Below are 12,816 nucleotides of genomic sequence, written 5' to 3'. Positions count from 1 at the left end.
CATTTTAAATGTCCGAAGTTACAGGGCTTCCCAGGTACTGTCAATAATTCATGCCTATAGCTAAAGATCAGGAATTGACACCTAAATGTGTAGAGATGGTTGAAAACCCAAGAAACTTCCACAAATCTAATAGCAAGCATGAGGCACTATTTTCCCTACTCAACACTCAAAAGCCAGAAGTTACTGCACTTACCTGCCGAGTGTCAGTCCTGGACACAGGCTGACTGGCCAGTGACACCAAATTGTCAACTGTTTCCAGCTCCTGTTGGTAAAAGGTCTGAATTCTGTTCTCCAATAAGAAATCTTTAACTTTCTCGCTCAGCAAGTCAATTGAGCTCCTAACGTTCAGACCACCTGGGGCACTATAGGGATATAAAGCTTTGGTCAAAAGACAAAAAAAGTACATAGGCAAATTTTTCAAAAACAGGCACTTAAAGTTCAGCTCAGAGGGTGGGATTTTCAAATGTGCCTAAGCCGAAGTCAATAGGACTTGTGTACTTCATTCATTTAGGTGCTCTTGAAAAAAAATCTCACCCCTACATCCTTATTTAGGCACTGAAATAAACAGCTTGATTTTCATGTGTGCCGAGTATTTGACAGCTCCCATAGAAGACAGGAGACATAATAACGTTGTGATTTTAAGGTCGGATGTCTCATGATCTATGGTGTCAAGAAACTAAAAGATCTCAGATCATTGGAAAGGGGGATTCATAGCTTTCTAATGGAATAAAGCTTCCGATTCTAGTCAATGGAAACTGCTGGGTGCTCAGCACTTTTCAGATCCAGCTACTTGTTTAAGCATCCATTGTTGAAAATCTTGACCATTTATATACATGCTCACACAGAGTAGGAAAACTTAGGTGCAAAATGAATACAATTTGTCACATTCTTTCTGCTTACTAACCTATATTTTCCTTACAGGTACTCTTAACATCTTAAACTTGGGGGAAGACTACAAGTTGTCCTTTTCCCACCTAACTCTGCTAGAAAAACACTATTTTCTCCTTTACTCTTCCTCCACGCCAATCCCCAGAACCAAAATGAGGAATATCTACCCCAAAGTTACGCAGATCTGAGGCACAGGATGACATTCATTCCTGGACCAAAAAGAAAAGGAGTACTTGTGGCACCTTACAGACTAACAAATTTATTAGAGCATAAGCTTTCGTGAGCTACAGCTCACTTCATCAGATGCATTTGGTGGAAAAAACAGAGGGGAGATTGATATAATGGGTTTATCATACACACTGTAAGGAGAGTGATCACTTAAGATAAGCCATCACCAGCAGCGGGGGGGGGGGGGGGGGAAAGGAGGAAAACCTTTCATGGTGACAAGCAAGGTAGGCTAATTCCAGCAGTTAACAAGAATATCAGAGGAACAGTTGGCGGTGGGGTGGGGGGGAGAAATACCATGGGGAAATAAAAGGAGTACTTGTGGCACCTTAGAGACTAACAAATTTATTAGAGCATAAGCTTTCGTGAGCTACAGCTCACTTCATCGGATGCATCCGATGAAGTGAGCTGTAGCTCACGAAAGCTTATGCTCTAATAAGTTTGTTAGTCTCTAAGGTGCCACAAGTACTCCTTTTCTTTTTGCGAATACAGACTAACACGGCTGCTACTCTGAAACATGGGGAAATAGTTTTACTTTGTGTAATGACTCATCCATTCCCAGTCTCTATTCAAGCCTAAGTTAATTGTATCCAGTTTGCAAATTAATTCCAATTCAGCAGTCTCTCATTGGAGTCTGTTTTTGAAGCTTTTTTGTTGAAGGATAGCCACTCTCAGGTCTGTGATCGAGTGACCAGAGAGATTGAAGTGTTCTCCGACTGGTTTTTGAATGTTATAATTCTTGACGTCTGATTTGTGTCCATTCATTCTTTTACGTAGAGACTGTCCAGTTTGGCCAATGTACATGGCAGAGGGGCATTGCTGGCACATGATGGCATATATCACATTGGTAGATGCGCAGGTGAACGAGCCTCTGATAGTGTGGCTGATGTGATTAGGCCCTATGATGGTATCCCCTGAATAGATATGTGGACAGAGTTGGCAACGGGCTTTGTTGCAAGGATAGGTTCCTGGGTTAGTGGTTCTGTTGTGTGGTGTGTGGTTGCTGGTGAGTATTTGCTTCAGATTGTCTGTAAGCAAGGACTGGCCTGTCTCCCAAGATCTATGAGAGTGATGGGTCGTCCTTCAGGATAGGCTGTAGATCCTTGATGATGCGTTGGAGAGGTTTTAGTTGGGGGCTGAAGGTGATGGCTAGTGGCGTTCTGTTCTTTTCTTTGTTGGGCCTGTCCTGTAGTAGGTGACTTCTGGGTACTCTTCTGGCTCTGTCAATCTGTTTCTTCACTTCAGCAGGTGGGTATTGTAGTTGTAGGAATGCATGATAGAGATCTTGTAGGTGTTTGTCTCTGTCTGAGGGGTTGGAGCAAATGCGGTTATATCTACAGCTTGGCTGTAGACAATGGATCGAGTGGTATGATCTGGATGAAAGCTAGAGGCATGTAGGTAGGAATAGCGGTCAGTAGGTTTCCGATATAGGGTGGTGTTTATGTGACCATCGCTTATTAGCACCGTAGTGTCCAGGAAGTGGATCTCGTGTGGACTGGTCCAGGCTGAGGTTGATGGTGGGATGGAAATTGTTGAAATCATGGTGGAATTCCTCAAGAGCTTCTTTTCCATGGGTCCAGATGATGAAGATGTCATCAATGTAGCGCAAGTAGAGTAGGGGCATTAGGGGACGAGAGCTGAGGAAGCGTTGTTCTAAGTCAGCCATAAAAATGTTGGCATACTGTGGGGCCATGCGGGTACCCATCGCAGTGCCGCTGATTTGAAGGTATACATTGTCACCAAATGTGAAATAGTTGTGGGTCAGGACAAAGTCACAAAGTTCTGCCACCAGGTTAGCCGTGACATTATCGGGGATACTGTTCCTGACGGCTTGTAGTCCATCTTTGTGTGGAATGTTGGTGTAGAGGCTTCTCCATCCATAGTGGCTAGGATGGTGTTTTTAGGAAGATCACCAATGGACTGTAGTTTCCTCAGGAAGTCAGTGGTGTCTCGAAGATAGCTGGGAGTGCTGGTAACGTAGGGCCTGAGGAGGGAGTCTACATAGCCAGACAATCCTGCTGTCAGGGTGCCAATGCCTGAGATGATGGGGCGTCCAGGATTTCCAGGTTTATGGATCTTGGGTAGCAGATAGAATACCCCAGGTCGGGGTTCTAGGGGTGTGTCTGTGCGGATTTGTTCTTGTGCTTTTTCAGGGAGTTTCTTGAGCAAATGCTGTAGTTTCTTTTGGCAACTCTCATTGGGATCAGAGGGTAATGGCTTGTAGAAGTTTTCCTGAAAACTGGTCCAGGAATCAGAGTAGCAGCCGTGTTAGTCTTTCGCAAAAAGAAAAGGAGTACTTGTGGCACCTTAGAGACTAACAAATTTATTAGAGCATAAGCTTTCGTGAGCTATAGCTCACTTCATCGGATGCATTCGGTGGAAAATACAGTGGGGAGATTTATATACGCACACAGAGAACATGAAACAATGGGTTTTATCATACACACTGTAAGGAGAGTGATCACTTAAGATGAACTATTACCAGCAGGAAGGGGGGGGGGGGGGAAGTGGAGGAAAACCTTTTATGGTGATAATTAAGGTGGGCCATTTCCAGCAGTTAACAAGAACGTCTGAGGAACAGTGGGGGGTGCGATGGGGGGAGAAATAACTTTAGGCTTGAATAGAGACTGGGAGTGGATGGGTCATTACGTAAAGTAAAGCTAATTGTATCCAGTTTGCAAATTAATTCCAATTCAGCAGTCTCTCGTTGGAATCTGTTTTTGAAGTTTTTTTGTTGAAGGATAGCCACTCTCAGGTCTGTAATCGTGTGACCAGAGAGACTGAAGTGTTCTCCAACTGGTTTTTGAATGTTATAATTCTTGACGTCTGATTTGTGTCCATTCATTCTTTTACGTAGAGACTGTCCAGTTTGACCAATGTACATGGCAGAGGGGCATTGCTGGCACATGATGGTATATATCACATTGGTAGATGCGCAGGTGAACGAGCCTCTGATAGTGTGGCTGATGTGATTAGGCCCTATGATGGTGTCCCCTGAATAGATATGTGGACAGAGTTGGCAACGGGCTTTGTTGCAAGGATAGGTTCCTGGTCAGTGGTTCTGTTGTGTGGTTGCTGGTGAGTATTTGCTTCAGGTTGGGGGGCTGTCTGTAAGCAAGGACTGGCCTGTCTCCCAAGATCTGTGAGAGTGATGGGTCATCCTTCAGGATAGGATGTAGATCCTTGATGATGCGTTGGAGAGGTTTTAGTTGGGGGCTGAAGCTGATGGCTAGTGGAGTTCTGTTGTTTTCTTTGTTGGGCCTGTCCTGTAGTAGGTGACTTCTGGTACTCTTCTGGCTCTGTCAATCTCTTTCTTCACTTCAGCAGGTGGGTATTGTAGTTGTAAGAATGCATGATAGAGATCTTGTAGGTGTTTGTCTCTGTCTGAGGGGTTGGAGCAAATGCGGTTATATCGTAGAGCTTGGCTGTAGACAATGGATCGTGTGGTGTGATCTGGATGAAAGCTAGAGGCATGTAGGTAGGAATAGCAGTCAGTAGGTTTCCGATATAGGGTGGACCTCAGCCTGGACCAGTCCACACAAAAGTGATCCACTTCCTGGACACTACGGTGCTAATAAGCGATGGTCACATAAACACCACCCTATATCGGAAACGTACTGACCACTACTCCTACCTACATGCCTCTAGCTTTCATCCAGATCACACCACATGATCCATTGTCTACAGCTAATGCATCCGATGAAGTGAGCTGTAGCTCACGAAAGCTTATGCTCTAATAAATTTGTTAGTCTCTAAGGTGCCACAAGTACTCATTTTCTTTTTGCGAATACAGACTAACACGGCTGCTACTCTGAAACATTGTTCCTCAGACGTTCTTGTTAACTGCTGGAAATGGCTCACCTTGATTAATCACCACAAAAGGTTTTCCTCCTTCCTCCCCGCTCCTTCCTACTGGTAATAGCACATCTTAAGAGATCACTCTCCTTGATAAAACCCATTGTGTGTAAATCTCCCCACTGTATTTTCCACTGAATGCATCCGATGAAGTGAGCTGTGGCTCACGAAAGCTTATGCTCAAATAAATTTGTTAGTCTCCAAGATGCCACAAGTACTCCTTTTCTTTTTTATTCCTGGACCAGTGACAGGTCTAAATATCTGCTCTCTTTCAACCCATCAGGGCTAGCTTTACACCAGTTGAGAGAGCTAGGCTGATCACAAAATATTCGTAGATTCAAGACCAGAAGGACCATCAAATCATCTAGTCTGACCTCCTGTATATCACAGGCCATTAAGTTTCACCTAGCTAGCCTGTATGCATTCCAATAACTTGCATTTAGTTTAAGATTATCTTCTAGAAGAGCACTTAGTCTTGACTTGAAGACTTCAATAGAGATGAAGAATCCATCACGCTCCTTGGTAGTTTGTTCTAATGGTTAACGACCCTCCACATTTAAAAAAAAAAAAACAACAAAAAAAAAAACACACGACCACCACAAGTAAAATACCTCCCTACTCCTATTCCTATTCCTTGAATGTACAGACAGAGGAATAGTGATTAGCTTTTTTGACACAGCATTGCACTGGGAGCAACCCCTCTCCCGCAGGTGTACATGCAGCTCTACCAATAGAAGAGAGCTTGTTTTGGCATATCTAGTGTTGTTCAGCTATGCTGGCAGAAAAAATCCTGTCAGCTTATGCTGCCTCTCCAACCAGGGGACTCTGCCAGCATAGCTATGCCAGAAAACCTCTGTAGCATAAACAAGTCCTGGGTGTGACTGACACATACACATGCTTCCCCTCTTTCAAAATTTCTAAAGAGCTGTAACAAGATGAATAAATGGATTTATGTCTGAATATCGGTAACATTATAGCAGAATTCTCGGAAATCTTCACAGTCCATCACTAACTGCAAGCACTCAGCAGCTGACTTTCCAGTTATCTGCCACACACCATCCATCCATCTCCTTGCTGGTCATCCCGTATAACAACCCTCCACCATGCCTTCCATAATAACTTTTTCAAGGTTATTTCTATCTCTATGCCTAATATGACCAAAGGACATAAGTTTGCAACTGTTGATTTTCAACATTAGGGTCTGCTTCTCTCCAATAATATTTTGAACACAGATATTTGTCTCCCCCCCCCCCAATCCAGGAGATATGCAAGAGCCTTTGCCAGCGCCACATTTCAAAAGCTTACTTTTTTTTTCCTGTGAGCAGAAAAACTTCCCATGATTTACATCCATAAATCTCTATGGAGAAAGTTAGGCTTTTCACCAGTCAGACCTTTATACATTTTGAGATGCCATATTTTTTTCCACACTTAAGGGAGGCCATAGTTTAGTGAGCCAATCCGTAGTTTTCTTCCTTGGAACAGCCTCTCTGGCTGGATATATATGATCCCAGACAATTAAATTAATCTACTGCCTCTAGAACTTCTCCGTTAATCATCATGCCCACTTGCATCCTGTTTTCGTTAGCTGTGTTAACGCATATGCATTTTGTTTTCATCACATTCAGGAATAGTCCATATTCCTCACTAACCGTTTTTACAGACTCTCACATTTGCTGTACCACATCAGTGGCTGTAGCAAAGAATATTGTGTCAAAGGGCTGTACCCTCCAAAGAAATTACTTCATACTTTTAGGTATGTATGGGTAGAGGTGGGGCGAGGATGCAGATGCATGGAGGTGGGGTTGATGGGAGATGTCTTCTAATTTCCTGTTTCGGTCTCCCACCGCAAAAGACCTTGGCCATGAAAATCTACAGGGCAGCTCCTTACAGCCAGTCAAAATTTTGTTAAATCAATCAATCAGAGGAGGCTATCCAACTATTTCCCCTGCTGTAAATGCTGAGCACACTGCTTGCAAAGTATTTCCAGCCTTTTCCAGTGCAACAGCACACTGCACAACATGCTTTGCTTTTAATCTGGTTACCATGACATTCATCTCCACGATGGAGATTCACATTAACTTCTGCTAAGGACTGTGGGTATTTCACACCTAGACTGGACACCAACATAAGTGTCCTGTTTACCTTGGTGCCTCCTCTGGGATTTTGAAAGGCTTATCATAAACTTCTCTATAGAGGCATGGGAGCTCCAACATCCTTGAAATCTGAACTTCACACATAGGATCATCCACTTTATCTGCAAGGATATGGAGAAAAAAAGACACACAAACCATGACCAGGGTTTCAATATTAATTCACTAGGTGAGCATAGCTGAGCTGCTACATATACACTGGAGCAGCACAAGAGAGTTTCTCATGCCAAACATAGCTGGCACATTTTGTTCTCGCTATTCTACTATAAAGAAAAAAATGTTTTATGCTATTACTTAACCAAAAGTGCTTTTTACCATAAACCAAGCGCTTTTTACCTTGCAAAAAAGCAAATGATTGTTGTGATAGTTTGGGGAATGGGTGTGTCCAATTTTGAACTGGTTTTATGAACACTGTTTGCACTTATTACAGTCATTCTGAATTGGATCACCCATTAGATAGCAGGAAGCTGACATGTAGGGAGGAGCTATGTGTGGAAGGTGCGACAAAGCAATTAAGAGGTCATCAGCATTGAATGACCCTCCAAAGGTGGAACAATGAGTTACTAGCTGTAAGGCTTTGCAGGTAGTCTCTGCACAGAAACCTGTTTGGGGAGAAAGGGGAGCTGGATTCCTCCCTAACCTGAGCACATGGCTTGAAGAGCTGCAGTTTCCCCATTGGCCCATCTGACAGAAGGGCAGAGACTGTTTTAAAAGATGTGCTTCTCTGAGTCAAACAGAAGACCCAGAAACAGAGGCATGGGAATAGGTGGGGCCAGGGAGTCATGGCCCTCCCACTTTTGGAAGGGGGGGACCTGGCCTATTCACTTCGGCAGGGTCCCACCTCCCAGCCAGGCCGACAGCTATAGCCCGGCAGGGGAGCCTGGGCAGCTGTGGGGGCCAGGGACCTTCCACCTGCCTCAGGTGGGATGGGGGGGGGAGGGTCGAGAGCAGACCCCAGCCTATGTCCCCAGCCCGCAAGGCCCCCCCCTGCCCAGGGCAGGAGGGTCCACGCCACCCCACAGCTGCCCACGTGGCTTTTACCATGGCCAGGCTGCAGCCCCCGCCAATGGAAGCCAAGTCCAGATAAGAGCTGTGCACAGCACACAGGCAGCTGTGGGTAGCCATGGACCCTCCTGCCCTCCCGGCCCGCCCCAGCTTGGCTGGGGGTGCGGACTCAGGCAAAAGAGAAGGGGCAGGGGGCCCTGGTCCCAGGCTTCCCCACCGCCACTTTTGGGCAGGCTCTGCCGCCCTTGCCCAGAAGGGACCTTGCCTCCCTAATGGACATGAATCAAATACAGAGACACTCACAAAAGGGGCTGGGATCAGACAGAAAAGGATTCCATTCAGTAGCTTGTTTTCCATTTATCTGTAACTCTCCTGTGCTTTCTAAGAGTAAGGAGAGTGAGTGTGAGCATGTCAGTCTAAGAAATTCCTTTGCTAAGCCTGTGTTTCCATGCTTTACTGTCATGTGGTCCCTGAAGGATGCAAGAAACCAGAGCTCACACAGCCACATGAAATCTGGGGTGGGGGGAAGGGGAACATGTCTAAGCAACTGGGGGCCTTGGGAAGGGCTGTGGCACTTGTTCCAGGGTCCAGAACTATGAATTGTGACCAGTCACAATCCACACGCAGGTGGCTTCTCAGCATATGGGATTGAGCAGTTGGATCCCATTACAACAAATTAGTGTCTGTCTAGAGAATGTGACTGGACCAGGTTGTGACAACTGTCACCAATTTTTCCAAAGTGACGTTGATCTGGGTGAAATGCAATGTAAATGATCCACAATTCACATTGCAACACTTTAGGAAGGTCCTTTTCTTAAGTCAAAGAAAACCGAAGTTGAATACTGAAGCCACCATAACAAAAGTCACAGTATCTAGAAAGCATCCTTATACGCATTATGGTTATCTTCAAGAATAAATTGTATGTGTTATTTTTAGAACAGTGGCTCTCAACCTTTCCAGACTACTGTACCCCTTTCAGGAATCTGATTTGTCTTGTGTACCTCGAAATTTCACCTCACTTAAAAATTATTTGCTTACAAAATCAGACATAAAAATACAAGAGTGCATAGCATGCTATTACTGGAAAATTGCTTGCTTTCTCATTTTTATGATATAATAAATCAATTGGAATACAAACATTGTACTTACTTTTCAGTGTATAGTATACAGAGAAGTATAAACAAGTCATTGTCTGTATGAAATTTTAGTGTGTACTGACTTTGCTAGTGCTTTTTATGTCACCTGTGTAAAACTAGGCAAATATTTAGATGAGTTGATGTACCCCTTGTAAGACCTCTGTGTACCCCTGGTTGAGAATCACTGTTTTAGAACACCTATAAAGAATAGACGTGTTGCTCAATGAACTGTACCGTGGGACTAATATTATGTTGCTTATTAAAAACATACATTCAGTTTGACCCCAAGAATTACAATGCAGAAGTATTAGATCAGAAATCATACAGGATGTATGAAATGCTCTCGGATAAAGCTGAAGCGAAGCTAATAACTTAATATCAGCACTGTGATCTTGTCACAAGTTCACTTAAGTGTTGTGTTTTGTTTTTTTAAGAGAAACAAACATATACTGCTCACAATAGGTGGAGGCCTGAATTTCTCGCTGCTCTCTGTAAATTCGGATATGACCTCGGACGCTGACAACATCCCCAATTTCCAGTTTGGTTTTCTGGAACACCTCTTCCTGGAGCTTCTTCATCTGTTCAGCAAGATCACTGCTGCAAGACGGGTCTAGTCCTGATGCAAAAGATGTTGGGAAATCAGAGATAAGTCGTAGCATGCTGTTTTTCTTGTCACAATTTCAAGGCAGAGTTATCAGAGAAGATCAGCTACGACAAGGTTACTCATCCTGGGCAGTAGCTGAGGTTCAAGATGTGTGTCCCTGTGGGTGTTCCACCTCAGATGTTAGTGCGTCCCATCACAGTTGATTGGAGATTTTCAGTAGCAGTGTCCGTCTGGGTCATGCATACGCAGTGATTGTCTCGCGGAGCTGCTGGAGCCTCATCGAGCACATGTGCGACCCGACACCCTCTGTTCCTTCTCTACAGTAGAGTCCATACTGCAAACTCCAAGTAAAGGGGAGGAGGATGGGTAGTGGAGCACATTGAGGGACACACATCTTGAAGAACCTCAGCTACTGCACAGAATAAGTAATCTTCTCTTCTTCTTCAAGGGCTATCCCTGTGGGTGCACCACTTAGGTGACTGAAGAGCACCCCCCTCGTGTGGATGGAAGGGGCTTTGGAGTTGTATGCATAGGGGAGGCTAGCACCACAAGACCTAGCATTGTGTCTGAACTTGAACCTTGAGTAATTGCATAATGGTTCATAAACGTGTGTCCAGAGGCCCAGGTGGCTGCTCTGCATATGTCTACCACTGGTACGCTATTTAAGAAAGCTATTGAGGTAGACACTGATCTTGTTGAATGGGCGCTGTAACATGTATGGATACAATTGGAGATTCATTTCGATCGTCTCTGTGTAGATATTGCAGAGCCCTTGGAACATTCGGTTGTGGAAACAAAAAGTGGGGGGGGGGGATTTTTGAAAGGGCTGTGTTCTGTCCAGGTAGAATATTAATGCATGCCTGATGTCTAAACTATTTAGGACAGCCTCTTGTGTTTTCCCTTGGGGCTTGGGATAAAACTTAGAGGCAGGTGAATTGGTTGTTTGAAGTGTAAAGAGGAATTTTTTTTTTTCCAAAAGGAAAAAGGAGATGGGAAACTAACTATTAAACTAAAACTGAAATATCACTAATTAATTCAAACTATTCCTAATTATTTCCCTACATTGTCGTCGACACTGCTATGGAGCTCCATTTCAGGCTGAGGACAGTTGAGAAGGAACTGAGGGGATCAGGGCGCACCTGTGATAGATGTGGCGCCAACGGCGCCACAAGACAATCACTGCAAATGTGCAATCCAAAGAGACACTGCTACTGAAAATCTCTGATCAACGGCACCAGGATGCACAGACTCCTGAAATGGAGTACCCACAGGGACATAACTTTAAGAAGAACCTAAGCTTCATAGTGCCATCTTATTAAAGAGGGCAGCATGCTCGACAGCACTGGAGTTCCCAGGCAGCACATCTCAGACATGTCAGTTTTTAGTTTAAGGCTCTGCATTTACATATTTGTTTTTTCAAACCATTCAGGTATTGTTCTTCATGGAAAAAACACATCTGACTTTCTCACCAGGAACATACCCTGAACTGTGATAAAAAAACAAAGATTTTAATTGTAAATTGGGCATCCCTTCTAGACTGTTAGGGTGAGCAAAATTAGCAAAGCTTTCATATAGAAGTGAAAGCCCGAGTCATCTGAGGTAACACAAAAGCATTCGTGTGGTGCCATTTTGTGCCTGTAATGATGTGAATGCCAGATCTTGACAGATCTTCACGTTTACGTAACACCTTTGCTTGAGAGTCAAGCTGATTCCTTAATTGTTTGAAACAAAGTGTGATCCTGGCAACTACAATCATGGCTGCAGCAGGCTGGAAAAGAGTCTGCCTGTTCCTTTCAACAGATGGTTTTATAAATTATAAGCTATTTTACCAATGGAAAGATTATTTAAAGAATATAGATAGGTTAGCAAATGGTGCTGCTACCCTTTTGTCAAATATGCTTAGAATGAACACAGACTAATACACCTTCCAGATGAAACTTGGCGGCCTTATTGCGGTATTATGTTTTGGAAATTAATGCTTTACCTTGATATACTTATTTGGGAGTGACACATGCATTAAAATCAGCTCTGTTAAACACACAGGACCAAATTTTCTACTGATGTAAATGGGCACAGTTCCACTGACTTCAAAAGTTTTCCACCCATTTACACCAGCAGCGAATTTGCCCCCCACATATATAACTGACCTCAAGGTTGACAGTGTGATCTCAGTTATAAATGTGTCTGATCCAGAGCCTCTTGAATTCAGTAGAAGACTTGAATGGACTTTGCCACACCCCTAATCTGAGTGTAAAACAGTTAAGGGAGTAGCAAGGGGGAAATGCCTTAGGAAAAAAAGCCAGACATAAGTAAAGGATTTCACTACCACAGATCTGCAAGGACTGCATCACCACTCTTTTGCAGATTTGGAACAGTCCAGCTCACTGAACTATTTCCTTCATGTTTTCAGGTGGTTATGTGTTATTTTCAAGGCAGTGAATGATGGTCACATGCATGTGGGAGCAGGAAAAACAAATATCCACACAAACTGAAAAACTGAGGGTACACACGCCTGATGTATCAGATTAAAAACAAAACAGGCAACAAAAGTCAACTGGTTCAGTTTGGAAATTGCAGCTGTAACAAATGGCAAGTTTCCAGGATTTTTTTTTTTTTTTAAACCAGATGAGGTCACACAATGGGAAGAAAATTCTTTGTACTGTCGAACCGAAACACTACATCACTCTGATAAAGGTACTAATGGTCATGGATGCAATGTTATTGTTGGCATCACCATTAGTAACAGCACAAGACGACTGTATAGGAAGAAGTTACGTTACGGGGTAAGCATCTCAAAGCAGCCCAGGCTATAGGATGTACTTGTAAATATTCTTCGTGCCTGTGAATGCAATTTGCTCTTGTGTTGACTTGATAAATTATCATCCGATCTGAAAAAAACCCCGACACAAATTGCAGTGTTATTAAGTCTAGCTGAAAAGTGTTATGTACTCGT

The 12,816-nt window shown here is 43.7% G+C and overlaps 1 protein-coding gene across 8 annotated transcripts in view; it reads right to left on the bottom strand.

Moving 5' to 3' along the window:
* The window catches only part of STN1 (STN1 subunit of CST complex), a 76,526-nt gene that overhangs the window by 24,471 nt on the left and 39,239 nt on the right, over positions 1–12,816 (bottom strand). For all 8 annotated transcript variants that reach the window (XM_043519869.1, XM_043519868.1, XM_038411066.2 and 5 more), the window contains 3 exons: positions 9,717–9,875; positions 7,111–7,222; positions 194–362 (listed from right to left, as the gene is read on the bottom strand). In XM_043519869.1, the coding sequence (XP_043375804.1) occupies positions 194–362; positions 7,111–7,222; positions 9,717–9,875 (440 nt within the window). The remainder of the gene's footprint in view (positions 1–193; positions 363–7,110; positions 7,223–9,716; positions 9,876–12,816) is intronic.

The sequence above is a fragment of the Dermochelys coriacea genome, chromosome 7 (assembly GCF_009764565.3).
Source record: "Dermochelys coriacea isolate rDerCor1 chromosome 7, rDerCor1.pri.v4, whole genome shotgun sequence".
NCBI lineage: Eukaryota > Metazoa > Chordata > Testudines > Dermochelyidae > Dermochelys > Dermochelys coriacea.
Note: the sequence above shows the minus strand (reverse complement) of the source record. Positions and strands in the feature narration are given on the sequence as shown.